General features: G+C 28.9%; 2 protein-coding genes across 2 annotated transcripts in view; one reads left to right on the plus strand and one right to left on the minus strand.

Annotated features, from left to right (window-relative positions):
• Positions 1–1,428: 1,428 nt before the first annotated feature.
• LOC136990404 (coiled-coil domain-containing protein 103) lies at positions 1,429–2,761 on the plus strand. Its single transcript, XM_067288792.1, has 2 exons — positions 1,429–1,462; positions 1,720–2,761. Exon 2 carries the CDS (start codon positions 1,856–1,858, stop codon positions 2,495–2,497), a length of 642 nt encoding a protein of 213 aa, XP_067144893.1. The 5' UTR covers positions 1,429–1,462; positions 1,720–1,855; the 3' UTR covers positions 2,498–2,761.
• Positions 2,762–6,976: 4,215 nt separating this feature from the next.
• The window catches only part of Usp5 (ubiquitin specific protease 5), a 32,097-nt gene continuing 18,864 nt past the window's right edge, over positions 6,977–20,209 (minus strand). The window contains exons 9-19 of the mRNA XM_067288799.1: positions 19,747–19,819; positions 17,262–17,384; positions 17,037–17,190; positions 16,880–16,937; positions 16,687–16,809; positions 16,519–16,607; positions 13,208–13,318; positions 12,276–12,419; positions 10,163–10,296; positions 8,909–9,029; positions 6,977–7,441 (exon numbers count right to left, since the gene is read on the minus strand). Of these exons, the coding sequence (XP_067144900.1) occupies positions 7,269–7,441; positions 8,909–9,029; positions 10,163–10,296; positions 12,276–12,419; positions 13,208–13,318; positions 16,519–16,607; positions 16,687–16,809; positions 16,880–16,937; positions 17,037–17,190; positions 17,262–17,384; positions 19,747–19,819 (1,303 nt within the window). The 3' untranslated portion in view covers positions 6,977–7,268. The remainder of the gene's footprint in view (positions 7,442–8,908; positions 9,030–10,162; positions 10,297–12,275; positions 12,420–13,207; positions 13,319–16,518; positions 16,608–16,686; positions 16,810–16,879; positions 16,938–17,036; positions 17,191–17,261; positions 17,385–19,746; positions 19,820–20,209) is intronic.

Below are 20,209 nucleotides of genomic sequence, written 5' to 3' on the forward strand. Positions count from 1 at the left end.
ACCGGCGACGTCTTCAGCGGCGGCGCCCGACGGTAGGATGGCCGAGCGGTCAAGATGGCAACCTACCGCTCTGGGGACCCGGGTTGAAATACGGACGGGTTGAAATTACAAGGGTCGATTCGATAAACCCCAGGAATTTTTCGGGGTATGGTCCGTCTGGATATGTCGGCCTCCGTCCCTCCCCATCCGGCCAGACTGGCCGAATTCATAATGGGCTTGCTAAAAGAGGCCCTCTTAGTGCCCACAGGGCGGAAAGAGTTTAAAAAAAAGCCCATCTCGGATTTGATCAGACTCATAAAGAGGCAGCGTGAGGCAGATGACGAATCCCGACATATCCACATTAAATCACCCAAAATTTTTTTTGAGTATCTGAGGATTTAACACAAATTCGAAGTAAATCATGCTGATTTTTTTTCATTTTTGGCTTTTTTCATCTTGTGGCTACCGATAGGGCTTGTTTTTTCATAGCCATCGTTGATTCAGCCAGGCCCACAATGGGGACAGCCGGATAGCGAGAAATGGGATTCGATGTATCAGGAACAGACCATCTTTCGAAAAATTGGGTTGCTCGCCCGAATTCGATTCCCAGGATCCCTAGAAGGGTAAGCGACGTCCTATCGCCTCGCCACCCGGCCTATTCCACATAATCAAAAATTCCCACAAATGACGTCAAGTTCAATTCTTTCTCTTCCAACCGCCATAATGTGATTCTGACGAATCTACGATGAGCGTGAAGAAAAACCTAGTTATCAATTTTCAGACTAAGGCATCTGGTTTCGTAAAATGTAAATGTTTATTGTTTTGATAATTTACATATTAACAATTAATATATATATATATAATATTAAAGTTCCTAATAATATATTTGAAAATTTTTAGGCTAATTTGGTTGATGCCAATTTATGAGGTTCCCCCTTTTTTTGTAACTCTTTCCGCCCAGTGGGCACTAAGGGTGCGACTATGCAGACGCGAATTTAGAGCGAGCGAGAGGTTTGCGATCGATTTAGTTTTCGCAAAGGAAAACCATGCACAAGCGAGAAGCGAGAAATAACGCTGGCGAGAGCGAATTTCTGGTTCTCGCACATATCTGACAGGTGTTGATATTTCTCGCATCTCGCTTTTTCTCGCCACACATTCTCTCTCGCTCGCGTCTGCATAGTCGCGGCCGGGGTGGCCGCGACTATGCGCAGCCACGCGGCGGCCGGGTGGTGAGGGACGGGGACCAACATATCCGGACGGACCACCCCCTGGAAAAATTCCTGGGGATTTTTCGACCCGTCCGGACTCGATCCCGGGTCCCCCAGGGCGGCAGGCTGCTAACCTTGACCGCTCGGCCATCCGGCCGCTGAGGTTACCCCTAAATTTAGGGGATAAATAATTCGAGGAAAATGTAGTATGCAATCTTAGTGGAATTTCAGCGACGCATAGTGTCCTGAATTGAAAATTTAGGCTTCTCTAGATTGTCAAAAAACTAATAATTTTTAGATATGGCACTTGAAGGCCGGATGGCCGAGCGGTCAAGGTTAGCAGCCTGCTGCCCTGGGGGACCCGGGATCGAATCCGGACGGGTCGAAAAATCCCCAGGAATTTTTCGGGGGTGGTCCGTCCGGATATGTCGGTCCCCGTCCCTCACCACCCGGCCGCCCCATTGTAGGCCTGGCCGAACCCATAATGGGCTTGCTGTAAGAGGCCCTCTTAGTGCCCACTGGGCGGAAAGAGTTACAAAAAAAAAAAAAAAAAGATATGGCACTTGGAGCAAAACGATTCGAGGGAATTTTAGTTTTTAGAGGAAACTGTTTAGGGGTTTTTCACGACAGAAGGTTGGCAACACTGAGTAGAACTTATAGAAGTCAGCATGGATTCATTCGATAGGAAGAAAGCATTAAGGGATATATCCAGATTAGAAAAAGAGGCTCTTGACAGAATCGAAGCAGATAGAAGATATTGGGAAGAAAATGCTGCGAAATTTAGAGCCGTGGAACAGAAAGTGGGAACTTACGAAGAATTTGCAGACATCGTCAAAGCCTGCCATTTGAAACCATTAACCAGAGACGATTTTAAAAACAAAGGTTTAACCAATAATAAATCGTCTCTTATCGAAATTACCGACGAAAATTACGAATTTGGAATCACTTGTCAACCCAAAACAAGACAGGAGTTTGAAAGGAGCTGGAAATATTTTAAAAATGCCAAACAACGCTTTATATTGCTAAAAAATTCAGAGAAACTCTTTATTGATTTTATATCCGAGCGTATAGGAGAATTAGCACGTGTTTTTATTGAATGCTTCGATATTGAAAACATCCCCTTCATTATAGATGTGTTAGAACAAATCTGTTCAGTTAACAGGTTTAAGTTGTGTGTACAATTTCTTACAATAAAGGAAGAAAATGATTTGAAAAGTTTGTTTTCAAATTTAGAAAATAGTATTTGTGATAAGGAGCTTCGTACGAAGCTAGAAAAGCTGAAAACTATTTATTTGAATGAATGCGCGTGAAATGAAAATGTACTGTACATCCGTATAATTTTGTACATTATCTCACCTTCCATCTGTTGCACCAAGATTTTTTAATGTGATTTCATAATAAAAGCTTTTCTATATAATTTTACATATAAATCATAATATATTGAAGGATGGATCAATAATTCACTTAAAAAAAAGCCATGACAAAATATTTTGCTAGGAGCATGCATAATTTAATGAAAATTACAGTGATATGTCATTTTTGGAGTGATTTATATAGGATATAAAAAAATGAGTGTGTTTAACAGATGAAAAATATTATAGAATTGCTTTAACTTAAATAATTTTTTTGTTTCATAGTAGGATAAAAATTTTATTTTGCAAACCTAGTTATTATATAAAGTATTACTGTATGTGCTATTTACTACTTGAACTATTATCAATAAATTGTTTAGCCGCTTATTATTATTAAAATGTTACGAAGGTATATCCATTAAAAGTTTAAAAAAATATATGACAAATAAGTTCAGTGAAATTTTATTAAAGCATCTTAATGTTTATATTCACTTAAAAACAAAATTACATGCAATATGTAATGTTATTTTAAAAGGCAATTAAAATAGTTTAAAATCTCTATTTTCCTTCATTTAGTAGATTAAGTTGTTCTATATGTGAAAACTAATATTAAAAATTGCAACATCCAGTCGGATATAATTTTGCCTGTTTGCTTTTACTAAATGAATTTTTAATATAATAATTTTAGCATTATTATTATTGTCTATCATATTTTCCTAAGCTCTTTGGTTCTAAAAATAAATGACACTTCTGCTTAGAAGAAAATTGCTACTAACAGCAAAATAAATAAAGTGGAATATACTGTATGAGTTGAAATATGATGCATTATCCTAGGCATATTTAAACTGCTTCATCTGTTTTTTTTTTTTTTTTTTTACTTTCACATAATGTAGTTAATATTTTGTAATTTTGAAAATCTTCTTTTCTAAAGATAAAATTATATAGAATAATAATTGATATAGAAACTTTTCACCATGAGAGAAAAACAGGACTTCAGTTACATGCAATAACCTTCGATATTTCAAAATTATAATTTCATTTGTATAAATTCAGATGAGAAGAATTAAAAAAAGTAAAATTAGGTAAAAGAAGCAAAAATGGAGATATTAAATTTATTAAGTGTAATTATGACAGCAATTACTACTGTTACAATCATTGACGACAGGTTCGTCATATAAGCTAAGTGACTATAGCTTAGGGCAGGGCTGTCTTTATTCTTAAAGCTGACTAGGCTGAAGTCTTTGATCTTATTTTGCTGAGGCACAGTTATCTATTCTAGGTATATACAGCACTCCACACTGGGATATATGTACAACAGACATTGAACAAACTTCTGGTGCGTATAATACAAAGTTTGTATTATATGCACCAGAAGTTGGTTCTGTGTCGGTTGTATCTACTCTAGGATTCCAATGGTTGAAGACACTGCACTCTGCATTATAGCAATACATGTATAGTATACACATTTATCCATATACTGTATTTATTTGCATATAGGATAAGGTGTGACTTTAAAGATCAAAATAAAGAAAATTAGAATTTATTAATGCAATTGTAATTTTATTTTGTTTAATCACAAATAAAATATCAAATGCATGTAAATTCACACATTGTCCCGCAAAAATTACTGGCATTTTAAACTTTAAGGAAAAATCTTGTAAAATCGACATAATTTGTTCATGTAAAGCTGGACAATTGGGAACCTTTTTTGCCAATTCTTAACTGTTGAATTCACTCTTCATCAATTACACTTATGAGTTTCTCTGAATTCTGATTTCCAAATAATCATCTGTTTTCATGTGGAAATTTATTAAAACTTATATCCTGTGTAATTTTCGAATTCAATTCAAAAGCTTTGCTTTTCCTATTGCTATTCATAGTTACTCCTGACAATACACAACAACAATTAAATGACCCAGATAAAAACCAGAGTGTTTTTAAACACTAGGTGAGAATCTGGTAAAATATGCAAATATACAGATTACAAAAATTACTGCAAAAACGAGAACCCTTTTGCTCACACATATAGGACAACCTAGGTTTTTGAAGCAGTGAAAAATGAATAAAAACCTTGTCTTATATGCAAGTAAATATGGTATACAGGTATACCTCGCCTTACGTCGGTAATTGGTTCCAGGAGAGGCGACGTAAATCGAATTTACTTGTGTAGTTACAACGTAAGTCGAAACTACGGTGGAAAACGCCAATAATGAGCACTTAAAGACTGCTAAATAAGACGACAACACAGAAACACAGATGTTTTCATGTTTCGTTCTCTAGGATTTATGATTGATTATATTAACATTTACTGTAAATGTACATATTTTAATATGATTTTATGCGCTTTTAATGCTTTTCTAGCGAAATTACAACTTCAATATTTTGTGGCGGACGGACGTAAAGTCGAATAAAATGACTTAAACTTGATTTTTATTTTTCCATATACTTTTTTGACAAATGACGTATAATCGAGAATGACATAACTCGAGGTATACCTGTATACTTTCATAAGTATACTATGTAATGCCATATTGCTTACTGGTTCCTTTTTTCATATCAACACCCTTACATAAATTACAATTGATTCTCTTATATACTCTCTATTTATAAGATAATTAACTGCTTCCTTATTGCAGTGAAAAATTCTTAGGCTGTCGGCTGTCAGCTGTAGTGAGGTAAAAGACCAAAGTGCCAGAGTGGCCCAAAAGTCTAGTGTCTTGTTTTATCATCAGACAGTTCATATTGCCCATTATTACTTAAGTGAAATAAGAAACATCTCTTCTAACATTGTAGCTTAGGACCATATTAACTGATAAAACTGTAATAAAATTATAGTTATTAGTATTATTATTAGAGTTTTAGATTATTATTATTATTTGTATTTCATTTGTCTTTAGAAATAAATTATTGACCAAATTTTAATACTTATTTTTCATTATTTTGCGAAATAATTGACTACTATTTTAAAGAATTTCAATTATTGAATTAACAGTTTCTAATTTGTTATTAGAATACAATAGGCCCTCAACTTAATAGACTAAATGGGGAAGAAGACCATTAACTTGAATGGTGTCTTAAAAACGTACAAGTAATGAATTAGTAATAAATAACACTGGCCTTATTGTTATGATTACAGATTCATCATATCCCTTTCCAAATTTTATTCATTAATGCATAATGTTGTGGAATGCATTTCAGCTTATCCTACAGCTTTCAAGAGGGCTCAGTTAGTTATTACTAATTAATAGACAACAACAGATTAGCTTAAATTGAAGTATTACAGTAATACTAAACTTACAATGTACAGGAGTATTAAAGCATTATAATGTATAAGTATGAAAAAATTATTATTATACTATAATGTACATTGAGTAATCTATACTCATCCACTCAACTTTCAGCCTGATCTGCAAATGAAAGGTTATAAATTTTTCACTTTTACAATAAAACTGTAAAATCCAGTTGTTTTTAATAATTACTGATAACAAAAAAATTACTCTCTACTAGAATATTGCATAATGTTTAAATTTTACAACTGAAAACATTAATTTATAAATTTTGTAAACTTTTTTTTTATATTTTGAGAATAAAAAAAAAGTAATTGATGGGATAATTTTAGATGAAAAACTATTTTTAGAGAAACTAGTTTATATTGTTGTTATTGTCAACCATTTGTCACATTGCATTCTCTATGTTTATGGTTTTGATGTACGACTACCAAAATTTGTGTGTTTTGAAGATTCTACTTAGCTGTCAATTCACTTAGCCTATTGTAAGGGTCAATAATGAAAATAGTTAAATGCATGCAACTAATATTAGACTAATAAATCATTGATTTCTTTATATCATATAATGCAAAGAACTATGGAGCTTTGCTATCTTATTCCCAACACAGTCTATTCATAATAATTCAACAATTTCAACTGCTGCCATCTTTTTGTGTAACAGAAAACAGCATTGACAATTTTAAGCTAAGTATTTTAAATTATATATATATATATATTGACCAAGTTTCACAGAGTATCTCAATATCATATGTCTACAGAGGAGTGTATAATTTTGATATATTCTGAAACAGAGATGGAAAAGGTTACTGTATAAAATCCATGTACAATCTTTAATCTTGTAGATTTGACATGATGAAGCAACCTTTATAAGATATGTATGGGAGTAAATAATTATGAAGCAAAATATTAAAATTTCAAACAGTTGCTGAGTCAGGAAATAAGCAAGTTTGACCAACATAGATAAGATTTGAGTTTGTCACAAAAGATCAGAATATATAAATAGCTAATTTTCTCTGATTTTCAAAAGCTACAATGTGTTTCTTAACACAAAAAATGTGGGTCATGGAACCCTGACACCCAAAGAACTTTAAATTATATTGTTTTTCTAAAATGCTATTTTTTCCAAAAAAATATATAAACACAAAGCATATTCCATTTATATTTCTTTATTAGAAATTCTATTAATAAATCCATTCTTTTATACATGTTTGATATGAGCAGCATTATAAATTAAGAAAAGTTTTGAAAAATAGTCTAACAATATAAATACTAAAATTTTAACAGTTATACAATTTCATTTCTTACATTGCATTTACATTTGTCCAATTAGAACAATCCAAATATGTTAAATTATTATTCACATTTATTGCCAGATGATTAAGCAGAAGCAATGACACAACAAGAATATTTCCTTTATTTTTGCATACAAATTCCACAGTTGCTCATATCCGTTCGTATAAATATAGATATCCCATTTCTTTTGGAGGATGTTTAGATAATGCTACTTTCTCATCATTAAAAATAACCCAATGACCATCTTTTAAAAGATGACAAACATAATGGCCCACCATGGTTGAAGTACCCATATGACTAATAAATCCTATAAGTCTATATGCTGAAAAATTAAACAGAAATTATTAGTAAAATTTTGAACTATATAAAATTTAGTAATAAGAAAACAGTTAACAATTTAGTAAATTAATTTTCACACACACACACGATCTTCCAAAATAAATGCTACCATTTTAAATTACTGTAATTATTATCTGAGAAATACTCTATTGATTGGTATATATTGCATAACTATCCAAGTTTCATCTACCATCTGCATTTAAATGTCTTGTTGTCTACCACCTTGAAGTGTCAAAAATGAAAAATGGCCACTCTGCAATAGAGAAGGCATTTTCTGTTATGGTTGGAATCACTCATCATTGTGCAACATGAGTAACATGCAGATGATGTAGAACTGTGGCTGCTGAGGGAAGAATGACAATGGATATGCAGTAGTAAATGTAGGAAGAATTTGAGTATCAGTTGAATGTGTGCCTTACGTGCACACATTCAACTGATACTCAATGTGCACACTTTGAGAAACTGTAATGGGCAAATGCTAAACTAGGACAGTTTTCTAATGTTTTAATGTACATTACAGCATTCTTTGATAATAACTAACATAATTACAATAATTTAAAAGGGTAATGTTTTTTTGGAAGACCCTGTAATATATATTAAGTATTCTTAAGCTAAATATCTATTTTATGTTACTATTTTTTTCTTTTTTTATAAAGTTCTTATAAAATAATTAATGAAGCAGACAACCTACCTTATAGATGTCGAAGATTTTTAATGTTTATTAAAAATTCAGAAAAATTTTTTCCTATTAAAATATTCTGATGAAACTCAAACTTTTTCTTGATATCCATTACAATTTTAATATTTTTAATATCATGGGTATTAAGATTGCCTTGTTTAATATCTATTAGATATTCTATTCAAGCTCACAATGGCTGGGTGATACAGTCCAATATAATCAGATCAAACATCTTAAAAATTTGAGGAGCTGATCCAAACTCAAGTTCTTCAGAGCAGCAGGGTGATGCCCTTACTGCTATGGCCATATGACCATTAGATCTTAGAAATAAAAAATTGCTGACTACAATAAATTCTTATTAACTTAAAAAATAATCTAATATGGTATGCCAATCTTTTTTATTAAATACTTATTCAAAACAAATGTTTTTAAAAAATTATATTAAAAAGACCAGAAGTTTTCTCAACTATTCCTGTAGGATAGGGATGGCAAACCTTTTCTGAGTCCACATGCCATATAATGAACATAATTATCTTTAATTGGAATAAATGTAAAGAAGCTAATTGAAAAAAGGTAAAAAGATAATAAACCAAAACGATTATTGAAAAAGATGGATGATAAACCAAAATCATATGACATGTTACATGATAGTTGATTCTCCCAACATGCCACGTTGGACATGCATTCCATAGGTTTACCACTTTTGCTGTAGGAGGTTTATGTGAACACTAATAATGTATAATCATTTCAAATATACATAATATTACTTACTTCCACTACCATCTCGAAATTTAGGATCTGGCATTGCATTGTCATCAGTTTCCATTGGAGTTTGTGAAAGTTCATCTGCATGACTAAAAATCCAGTCTGCAGCTCTCTCCAAATTATTTTCCTATAAAAAAAATTTATCAAAATTATGTAAAAGTGGAAAAGAATGACAAACACCAAGACTTCAATAGATAAAATGAAAGCTGCAAGAGCTTAAATATTTTAGTTGTGGTACATTTTTATTTATTATTCTGTTACTAAAGTTTCTCCTATTACCATAAATTCAGTGAATTTTAAGAGAACTTATTTTTATTTACATTTTTTAAAATTGCTATCAATAGGAAAATATCTCATATTTTTTTATTTTGATGTAATTTATATACAGTGGTACAGTACCTCGGTATACGTCTGCTTTAGAATACATCCAATTCAAAACACGTCCTGTTTGGACGAAACAAATTTTGCTCAGTATACGACTTAATTCAATTATACACGCCATCTATGAACAAATAGAACTATCGGTGTACTAGATCAGACTAGACGTTCGCGGTGCCACAGTCTATAACTTTGTTAAATTTCTTCCAATTTTAATTTGTAAGTAAAACTTTATTAATCATGAACTGCAAAAAGGCAAATGAAAAGCAACAGAAAACTAAAAAAAAAAAAAAAATGACTAGAATTACAATGGAACTGAAAAAAAGAGATTGTGGAGAAATATGAAGGTGGCATGTGTGTTTCAGATTTAACTGTTGCATACTGTATTCCGAGAACGATATCAACAATCGTGAAAAATAAAGACATTATTAAATCTGCTAACGTTGCGAAAGGGGTTAAATCAATTTCTAAACAGAGATCAGAGACATTAGATCATGTTGAGAAATTGCTTTTGCTTTGGATAACTGAAAAACAGTGTGCTGGTGACAGCGTATCAGAAGCAATTATTTGCGATTATTACTGTAATAACTTTAAAAATCTGTAATAAAATTTATTCTTTTATTAATGTGCTCAAACAGTGTTTCAATTATTTTACAACTCCATTAATATACCATATCAAGAGGCTTTTTTTTTTACATGAGAATCATTTAATCATTTTTACATTACTTCTATGGGAAAGGTTGGTTTGGTATATGTCCTATTCGGTATAAGTCCAAACATCAGGAACTGATTAAGGTTGTATAGCGAGGTTCCACTGTATTTATAAATAGTATCAAGAAGTATAGTGTATACTTTCATGTTAAGATTTTTGTCAATACTTACTGTAGCTTTCAAGGCACATACAGCTTGTTCTTCTGTAAAACCCATTGCTGCTATTGTAGCTACAGCTTCAGGATTTGGAACAAAATCTGATTCCTTTTCTAAATTTGTAGGAAGAACAAATGGGGAGGCATAATCTAAAATAAAAAATAGAAAAGTTTATAACTGTTAATAAAATTGAACTAAAATAATATACAGGATTTTTGCCAATATAATGTTTCTTTACTTTATAAACTGCAACATTTTTTCTTCTTTATTATAAAGAAAATTGCAAAATCTAGTAAACATAATACTCATGCCATGATTTAAATTTTATTGATTAAACTTTCAATTAGATTTATGTTCTTTCATCATGTATTTAATGTAAGAAAACCATTTCATTAAAAATTTTGTTCAGGTAAGTTGCATTTTCAGGTCAAGCTCTTAAAATACATATTTGAGAAGTAGATTTACAGATATGTAGTAGAATCTCCATACCTGTGAAGCCAAAATTTGCATATTTACAGCAGTATTAACAGAAGTAGCAAAATAAATAGACAAAAAAAAATAATTATCTTGTTTTGCAGTTTGTGTTGTTAACCAATACATCACACTATTGGATAAAACCTTATACTTTTTCAGTATTATTCTTGCCTATGCACTTAGAGCAGATAATAAGCATTACATTTTGACAAGAGAATTTTAGTTATTTTTCTTTTATCCTTATAAACCAACAATGTCACCTAAACAAATAATCTTCAGTTACAAAATATAAAAAATACTAAGTGGTGTCCATTTTATTCAAAAGTGAAACAATGATTGCTTTCAAGAAAATTCAGCAGCTTTGGTTAATAGCTTTCATCATAAATGAATCTTATAATATATTAGATACATTTAGAGATTAGAAATGTAATAGCAATGTGTTTTCATACAAAAACTCTCTCCCCTCCCTAACCTTATTTTTCAATATATTTCACATTTTCATATTTACAATTTTTGCAAAAACAATCTCAAAATATGAAGATCCCATTTTAATTAATTTGAGTTTATAGTTTGTAACTATTCTATATCATTCTTTAAAAAAGTGTGTCATTCATCATATATGAGGTATTATTAACTTTATTAGATTTTAGGAGTGATAAACAATAAAACAAAAATTCTTATTACTGTGAGATGCTATATTGCAGTGATTTTCAATCAGTGTGTCATTAGAGGATTGTAGGTGTGCCAAGAAAATTTCTGAAGGTTATTAAATAAATTATTTTTAAAAGCAGCTCAAACAATAATAAATGTAACTGTCAAAATTAAAATCCCTTTAAGTTGATTATTTATTATAACAATGTAAACTCATATAAACATATACATAATGTAGTAAAAAATATATATTCATAAGCAAAATTATATGCGCACAACACTAAGTTTTTTCATTTAAAATAAAATTTTCTTTAAGTCAAAAATGTATTTATAATTGTCCATATTTAGTTCAAATTATTTTAACTTAGAAACGACATTGGGCAGATTTCTAAAAGCAATCATCATGTTACTTTTAAATGCAAATTAAGATGCAACATTTAATTTGATAATTTTGATTTACATAACTATCGTAACCTACTGCTATTTTAAAAAACAACAATACTGTTTTATTTAATTCACAAAAAGTATAGACAAAAAATTAGGTTAACTGGCAAGTAATATGGCAATAAAATATTTAACAAAACTTTAAATCACAGGATTTTCCATGCAAATTTAATTATAGGTTCAAGTGGGCTGTGAGATAAAAGAAAAAGTTGAGGAACATTGCTATGTTGTCTAAGTACATTGTTAATTGTCATTTAGAACATTAGTAAACAAAAATTATATTTTCAAGTTTTAATTTGAGTATTAAAAAGCTTTTTGATTTTGTGCTAAATGAAATTATGAATACTTAAAATTAAAAGAAAATCTTATTCCAAACAGATAATTTAGAAGTTATTTAAAACAGTGTAATGATAAAATACAAGGATGATAATTAAGTACTTAAATGCTAATGTCTTCAAAATATAATTGTCAGAAGCTTTCCAAAGAAAAATTAATTTATAGCAGTTGAATGTAATTATCTAACATACAAGGTTTTAAATTATCTACATAGTCAACTTACCTGGATCATTCATATGTTCCATAATCCAATTAAGAGCTGCATCCATACCACTATTATCAGTTTTATATACAGCCCTTTTGCATGCATCAAGAGGAAATCCCATTTCAGATAACTGAATTATAGTATTTGGATCTAATTGAATTTCTGTAAAAAGAAAAATATATAAATTAAGTTCAAACTATTTTATACATTAACATTTTTATTTATAATTTTAATATATATGTAATTCTTAAATCATCAATGTAGAAACAATTAAATTAAGTTTTCATTTAAAGAAGTCAAATAACAATTTACTTTAAAGTTTCTCTTCATAATTTTTTATATGCAATTAATATAACTATAAATAAATATAACATTTCAAAATACATCAAAACAATATAATAGTTTTATGACTATGAAAATGACAAACTTTGTTTTATTTTTGCTTGATTTTTGTAATGGTCTAGAACATATAATTACAATAGAAATTTACACTTTACAACAGAATAAATTTTGCAATAATTTTTCAGCTACCTTCCAATTTTTGATGATCACTGGATGAGTAGACTCTTAGGAGGAAGTACTAATTGAGTGATCAAAAATTGTGTAAATTTCTATTGTAATTATAAAAAAATTAAACTAAGTTTCAGTGGAATTTAAAAGATTTCAAGGCTTGGAAGGAATTAATATTTGATTATTACAATATTTCTGACTTATTAGTCAACAATTTAACAATTTCATTTTGTTACTGATGTCCTGTGACTATACGGCCATTGTCTGTCAACAGCCTTGTTTCAAAATGTAATGTTACAAGTATGGTAAGGTCTTGTACAAATGCCATCTATAATGTTTAATTTTGCACTATTTATAAATTTTTACACATAATGGAAAAAAACCAATGTACAAGTTTGTTATCATCACTATATAAACTATACATTTAAAATTTTTTTTACCAGGTGTAGTTGGTTCTATAACTGTATTTGGTAATTCTTCTTCATCCTTTTGTAAACCTTTGCCACGAAGATGATTTAAATCTATTATATCAGGAATGTCTATACAAACATCTAAAAAAAGAAAACAGTTTATCATATAAGAGGTACAAAATATACACAGAGCATTAAAATAGTTTTTGTTATTGAATCTCATTTTGTTGATCTATAATAAGTTATTACATGTATCATAAATGTTAAAAAAAAAGAGGACTTAAAAACTGTTAAGATTTGCTTACTTTGAAGAGGTAATTGTTATTGAAAATTTTTACAGGCAATAAACAAAAACACATCAATTAATATGAGAAATTGTAAACTTCAGTAAACTTCATAAAATTATAAAATCATAATCTTGTTTCAAATAATCTGCTGAACAAAGCCTTATTCATAATTTTTGGATGATATTACATACTGTTTACATCTATAATTAAATGTTCTCATTTTTCCATTTTCCACTGACTGAACTTACAAACCAACAACTCAAATTTCTTCAACTCTAGATATAAAATATACACATTTTTTTCCATCTAACTTATTAAATATTTCAAATGCTATGATAAAATCACATCAAGTTGTATAGCTACATATTCCATTAATTTAACATAATATTGCAATCAAATTCATTATCTACCTTTATCTATTTAGCAGACAAAACATATATAAACTAAATTTTTGATTTGTAACAACATAGTGAAAATAGCTATAGACTAGGGATTACAAATAGTGTCCATGGAATTTTGAAAGGGGTCAATAGAGCTCAAAGGTTCAATTGAAGTTTGATGGAGAAATCAAATACTTATTGTATTCTTTTGAGAATTTCAGATAATTTGCAAATAACAATAATAATCATGTGGGAAATTCATTAAATGTTTTATATCAAGTAAATTATTATTACATAAAATCTTAGAAAACATTAAAAAAATTTAAGAGGGCTGATTGAAGAGAGTATTTCTATATGGGGATCAATGAAAAAAAAAAAGGTTGGAAACCCCTGCTATAGACAATTCAATTGAAAAAAATGTATGTTGGTGATCACAAAGATTCATTTGAATTTTAATCTAGCAAAGTGGATAGGCATGATATCTACATTTATCCAGTAGCAGTAATTAATTGTTAGCATGTGTATGCATGTGCATACAGTATTACTGTGAGACAAATACCATATTTCCTGTAATAATTGCCCACTGGGCAAAATTTTTCATTTTTGATGGGCTATTATTAAAGTAAGAAAAAATATTGATGTTGTAAGAAGACAAACAGCGTGAATCAAAAATGTAAAACTAATGTAAAAACCAATGTAAAGCTAATTAAATTAGAATACTGTAACAAATATATCCAGTCTTCCTCATTTTTCCAACTTTATTGAGGAGAAGCATCTTCTATGTGGCTTACAGAATTTTGTTCATTCTCAAAATCTGTTTGATCGATTTTTATTAAACTTTGCTATTTTCCATTAATTGCAACGAGGAATCCAAAAATGTAATAAAAAGTGGGGGTTCTTGACTTTATTTTTGAGACACAAGATTGTTTCCCAAGCACATGTGACGAAGTGATGTTGGGCTTAGAGAATCTAGTTCATTCGCAAATTTTAATGGGCCAAGTTTGATAAAACTTTGCCAATTTCCATTAATTGAGACAAGGAGTCAGAAATGTAATGTGGGTCCATTTAAATATATAAAAATCAAGCAACAAGTTGCTTAACTTTTCCAGCAATATTTAAAATTGCACGTGTGGTGCAATCTGTTACGATATTTCATTAAAAACTTTTTCAGAAATTTTCAACAAAAAGCACAGGAATTATTAAGCTTTAAAGAGGGTGAAGAAAATTATGCTCCTCCCACACACACTAACATCCACACATACAGAAAAACCCCTGGATTTATTTTTGCATTTCTCAACATTTCAAGCTGCCCAGTCCAAAAATATAAAAGTCATTGGTGGGATCATTTTTTGATCTATCACCATATTTTCCATATAATGGAGCCAGGAAAGTAAAAATAGGAGCCATTGACTTTGTTTTTGATGTACAGAGGTATTAAATGACAATGCCCATGCTTTCTGATGTAACTGAGTGTACCTAATAGGATTTAGGTATATGATCAAAAATAAAAACAGCATTGGGTGCAAACAACAGAAAGGAGGTGCAAAAAATAAACAAGAACAAAACAATCAATGACGACTGCTTTGTTCTTGGATTGCATCTCTATATCGACAAGTGCAAGGATTCTCTCTACCATGGTCAGCAGGTACAAGGATCACATCTTGTGTGCCTGACAAGTGCAGGAATCACTTCTTTCTTTTCAGCTCCATCTCAATTCTATTGCGATAAGACAAAGTCGCACAATGTCCTAGTTGATGTAATATTTTTGAATATCAGTCAATTATTCAATAATATGTATCACCACTAATGTATTGATATTTAGGTCAACTGGTTTAGCTTATCTCATAATACAAAGTTACAGGGACAATTATTAGAATATGACTATTATTACAAAAAATATAGTATGTAATTACAGAATAACTTAGTCTGATTAGCTACTATTTAAAGTGGCTGCAGAGAATTGAGGTAACTGGGCTATAAAAAAGCCAACTGTATGACTAATAGAAAGAACATTAACAATAATGTACAAACATTTATTCTGAATGTTAAATGCAATTTGAGCATAATTTTTTTTGCATTATATACACACATCTGTCCATAATGCAAAAAATTGCATTGGATCACAGCTGTCCAATTTTAAATCATAAATAATAATAAACATAATTAATGGATTGATATAAGTTTTGATGGTTGACAAAAACAATTTTCACTTCATGCCGGGAAAGCAGAGAAATCACATCTAACTGATGTTAAAAACATTTATTAAAAACTGAGTACGTTCCATGACATACACCTTTTGTCATTGGGCAAAAATTGAACAAAATTCTCTCTTCTGTCAGAAACTTGATGCTAATTGGGATATGATACTTTATTGGAGAACATGATAAAAAGAATTGCTACTGATTAAAATGCATACAAGAATAAGCAAGGAAAAATAATTTGTAATGGCAATCATATATTAAATGCTTGAAAAATTAAATACTAAACAAAAAAAATTTACTTAAAATTTTTAGGTCTGTACATAATTATGAAAGGAATATCATTGATTAACATTCTTACAAGAATTTTGAAATAAATTAACTAATTAATTAGTTAGCACAGAACATTTTAAATTAAGAATTGATTTTTAATCTTAAAGATAAAAAAAAATCAATATCTTAACTTTAAAACTAACCTAATTTAAGAGGAATCCAATCTTCTCCAATAGTAAATTTTTTCAGTTGAACTAATAAATAATCTGGGAATGTACGAAATCGAGTAGTTCTAAAACAGAACAAATTGATGATGATTATTATTATTAAATAAATGTAAACAATTTTCCTAAACATGAAAAACTACTTACTTTTGTGCTGTGGATTTACTATTTATAGCTGAACTATAAAAATCATCAACCATTTCTGAAGCAGCAAAAGTTTCTATACAGGCAGTCAAAGGAATAAATGGCCGAACAATTTCACTTGAATCTCTATAATATTGAAATATTTAGAAAAAATAAAATCAAAATAAGAAATTACACTTTCATCACGTGTCCATACATTTTTTCTCCTTTTGCTTCCTTTTCAAGTTTTTTTAACTGATATTCTTCTAGTTTCTCTATTAAATGAAAACAGTTATAAAATAAATTTTTATAAAACTAATACATTTTCAAGTAGCCTCCCAAAAGATACTTGCATGCTGAAAAATTCAACAAACCCTTATTCAAAGCAGCATTCATTGGTATAGGAAGAGATAATAAATATTCCGTCCTTGTAGTATATTTTACTTTTCCAGATTGTAGACACTGTATTCGTTCTTCAAATTGATACTTAAAACAGTCAGCTGGATTCTCTTGATTACGATTATTCCGCTTTTAATATAAAAATGTCCATTATAAATTTTAAATTTCAGTGATATTAAAATAATAGGAAAATTCATTACCTCTAAAATATTAATTAAATGCAAAAAAAACTCTTGGGCATCTTGCTGTCTTTTTGTAGAAAATTCTGGATGACCTTTACCAATAAGATTTTTAAACATTTGAGGCCTAATTTCTATTTGACTCTATTAAAAGAAAAGGTAAAAATGATAAACTTGAAAGCTGATAATTATACCACAATTTATTATAATTTCTTATTAACCATAATTGATTCAAGTGACTGGATCATTGATGGAATATTAGTTAAACAATTCTCATATCTACAACAAAAATCCTACAGTTTATAACTACAAAAGTTTTTAAACACTTTATATAATATTACAAAAAATATATCATCATTATTACAATATCGTATTAACTTAAAACATCCCAAATTTTTTTATTCTTTGACAAATACTATTTCAAAAACTCATCAATAATAAAGATATAAAAACTAGAAAGTAAAAATTTTAAGAAGTTTAACTTACAAATCAACTAGCTAAAAACAGTAATCATGTTTATGTCCATCTGTTTTAGAATGATGTTTAAAATTTACATTTTGAGAAAACAAACAGTTATTAAATAAGAACTAACTATATATAAAAATATTGTTAAGAAAATAGTTAACCCCTTTTCCGGCCAGGGTACCGATCTATCGTTACCCTAATTGTTTCGCAAAACGGCCAGGGTACCAATTCATCGTTACCCTGTTAAAAATCGATTTTTATAAAATTTATCGACAACAGATGTCAGCACTTGACGGTATCGTCTTGTTTATCGTCTGTTTCACATATTTTTGTTCAGGTGGTGTTTTGTCGACTTAAAAAAATTTTAATTATCGATGGTTTTTCCTTAATTTTTCATTTTCTGGTTATTTTTTATTTTATTTTTAGCATATTTATGCAATAATATTACTATAATAAGTTCATTAATGCTATAATAAGTTTATTCAGCTATAATATGTTAATGCATCATAAATATTCAAGTTATGACCTTCAGTTCTGATTTTTATATATTTTTTTAATTTTTAATTATTTTTTAAATCTAAAATATCCGTAAATGTTACATCTATTGCTACTGGTAATCATATGTTTATTACGAAAATAAATAATCTTGTTTGATATAAAATGAATAAAGTATATTAGTTCATTATATTAGTTAAAAGCAGAATAAAGTTCAGATTTTAAACAAATGTTTGATATAATGTGCGATAATTTCACAACGAATAAATGTACATGCATAAATGTTATATCAAATTGTACAGAACAATATTGTACGTGGTATTGGCTCAGTGACAATAAGAATGAAGTAACCAGGCAATGTTAATTTTGACAAATAGTAACAAATTTTCAAGTCTGAATGTCAGTTATCATATATTATTTTTTTTTTCTCATAAATTTTTCAAACAAACTTTATTGAAATATGTCGTATTTAAAACTAACTATATTGATAAATATATGTGATTTTTTTTCATATGAATAAAATAATAATTTAATTTTTAGTGAATTTTTAAAATAATATTGCCTGATTCACCTATTTTGACCTTGGCCGTTTTACAAAATAAGGGGGCGTGGCAAACGGCAGGCTAAGGGTTAATAACTTTAAATATTTCACTAAATTAAATATTTGCTATTGATTGTGTTTGTAATTGAACAAAATTACAATGCAAGAATCTAAAAAAAATAAATAAAATAAAAAGAAGACAAGACAGAGATCATATAGCCTCAAAATATAAATCTAGGTGATGAAATATAAGAAAATACAAATTATATCTTAGAGGTAATGTGAATAAAATTTCAAGAAAATCACAAATTCCTGAAAGGAATCAAATTAAATAAATTTATTTTACAAGTTCATAAAAAAAGGATAACTGCAATTTTTACACTTATCATAATTTTCATTCATATTAAACAAAAAACTAAACAATTTATAATAATTATTATTATTTGCTTTTTGTTTAATATTGTAATAAATCTTCTGAATAGCTATATGTAATTTGTTATAAATTTCAAAAACTTATCATACCACAGTTTTCAAATTGGAAAGCTCAGAGATTTTATTAAACCAATATATACATCTTGGGCCATATACCCTTCCTCTGTTATAATTCAAGTGTTTTCATATTTTTCAATTGGTATTTGACATCAAATTTTAATTTACAATCTGTATCCTCCTCCTAGTCTCTGACATATACTGTACATATCTATTCTGTTACAATATTTATATGTCATAGAAACTAGAAGAAAAGCACATATTGTGAATTAAAATTTAATGTCAAATACAAAAACAATTGAATTATAAGAAAGGAAGGATATATGGCCCAAAATATATATATTGGTTTAATAAAATCTCTGAGCTTTTCAATTGAAAACTGTGGTGTGATAAGTTCTTGAAATTTATAGCAAGTTACATATAAAAGTTCAGAAAATTTCATTTGTAAATGACATTTGATAATCTAATGTTTCATATCATGGTTCATCAAAATTCTTCCTAAATATTATGACTAACCTTATTTTCATTTGAATCTTCTGGTGGTGGTTTTGAATATTCACCTGATAATAATCCATGTGCAAGTTTAGCCCTAAAAATAATTAAATTGTACTTAAATATTAATGCAACTTGCAATTATTAAAAAACTACTAAAAATGTGATGATATATTTAAAAAAAATTGCTACCTATATAACAAAATTATTAAATCATAGTAATATTAAATTTTCAAATCAATAACAAATACAATGCTATATTAAATATAAGGACTGTAAAGAAATATACACAAATTTCAACGTGTGTTCAATTTCATACAAGGTTTGTTTATGCCAATTTAACAATTAATAAGCTCATTATTATAAAAATATTCGAATTCCTGAGTAGTGAATTAATATAAAAATTACAAACAGATCTTCTGTAAAATAATTATGCATATAGTATGTATTATTACATCATGTAATTGAATGTACTTCATAAGCAATA

The sequence above is a fragment of the Centruroides vittatus genome, unplaced genomic scaffold, assembly GCF_030686945.1.
Source record: "Centruroides vittatus isolate TY-2023 unplaced genomic scaffold, ASM3068694v2 scaffold_932, whole genome shotgun sequence".
Taxonomy (NCBI): Eukaryota; Metazoa; Arthropoda; class Arachnida; order Scorpiones; family Buthidae; genus Centruroides; species Centruroides vittatus.

Coding starts and splice junctions, on each gene's coding strand:
- LOC136990404 (XM_067288792.1), top strand. CDS start 1,856: ATGGATTCATTCGATAGGAAGAAAGCATTAAGGGATATATCCAGATTA.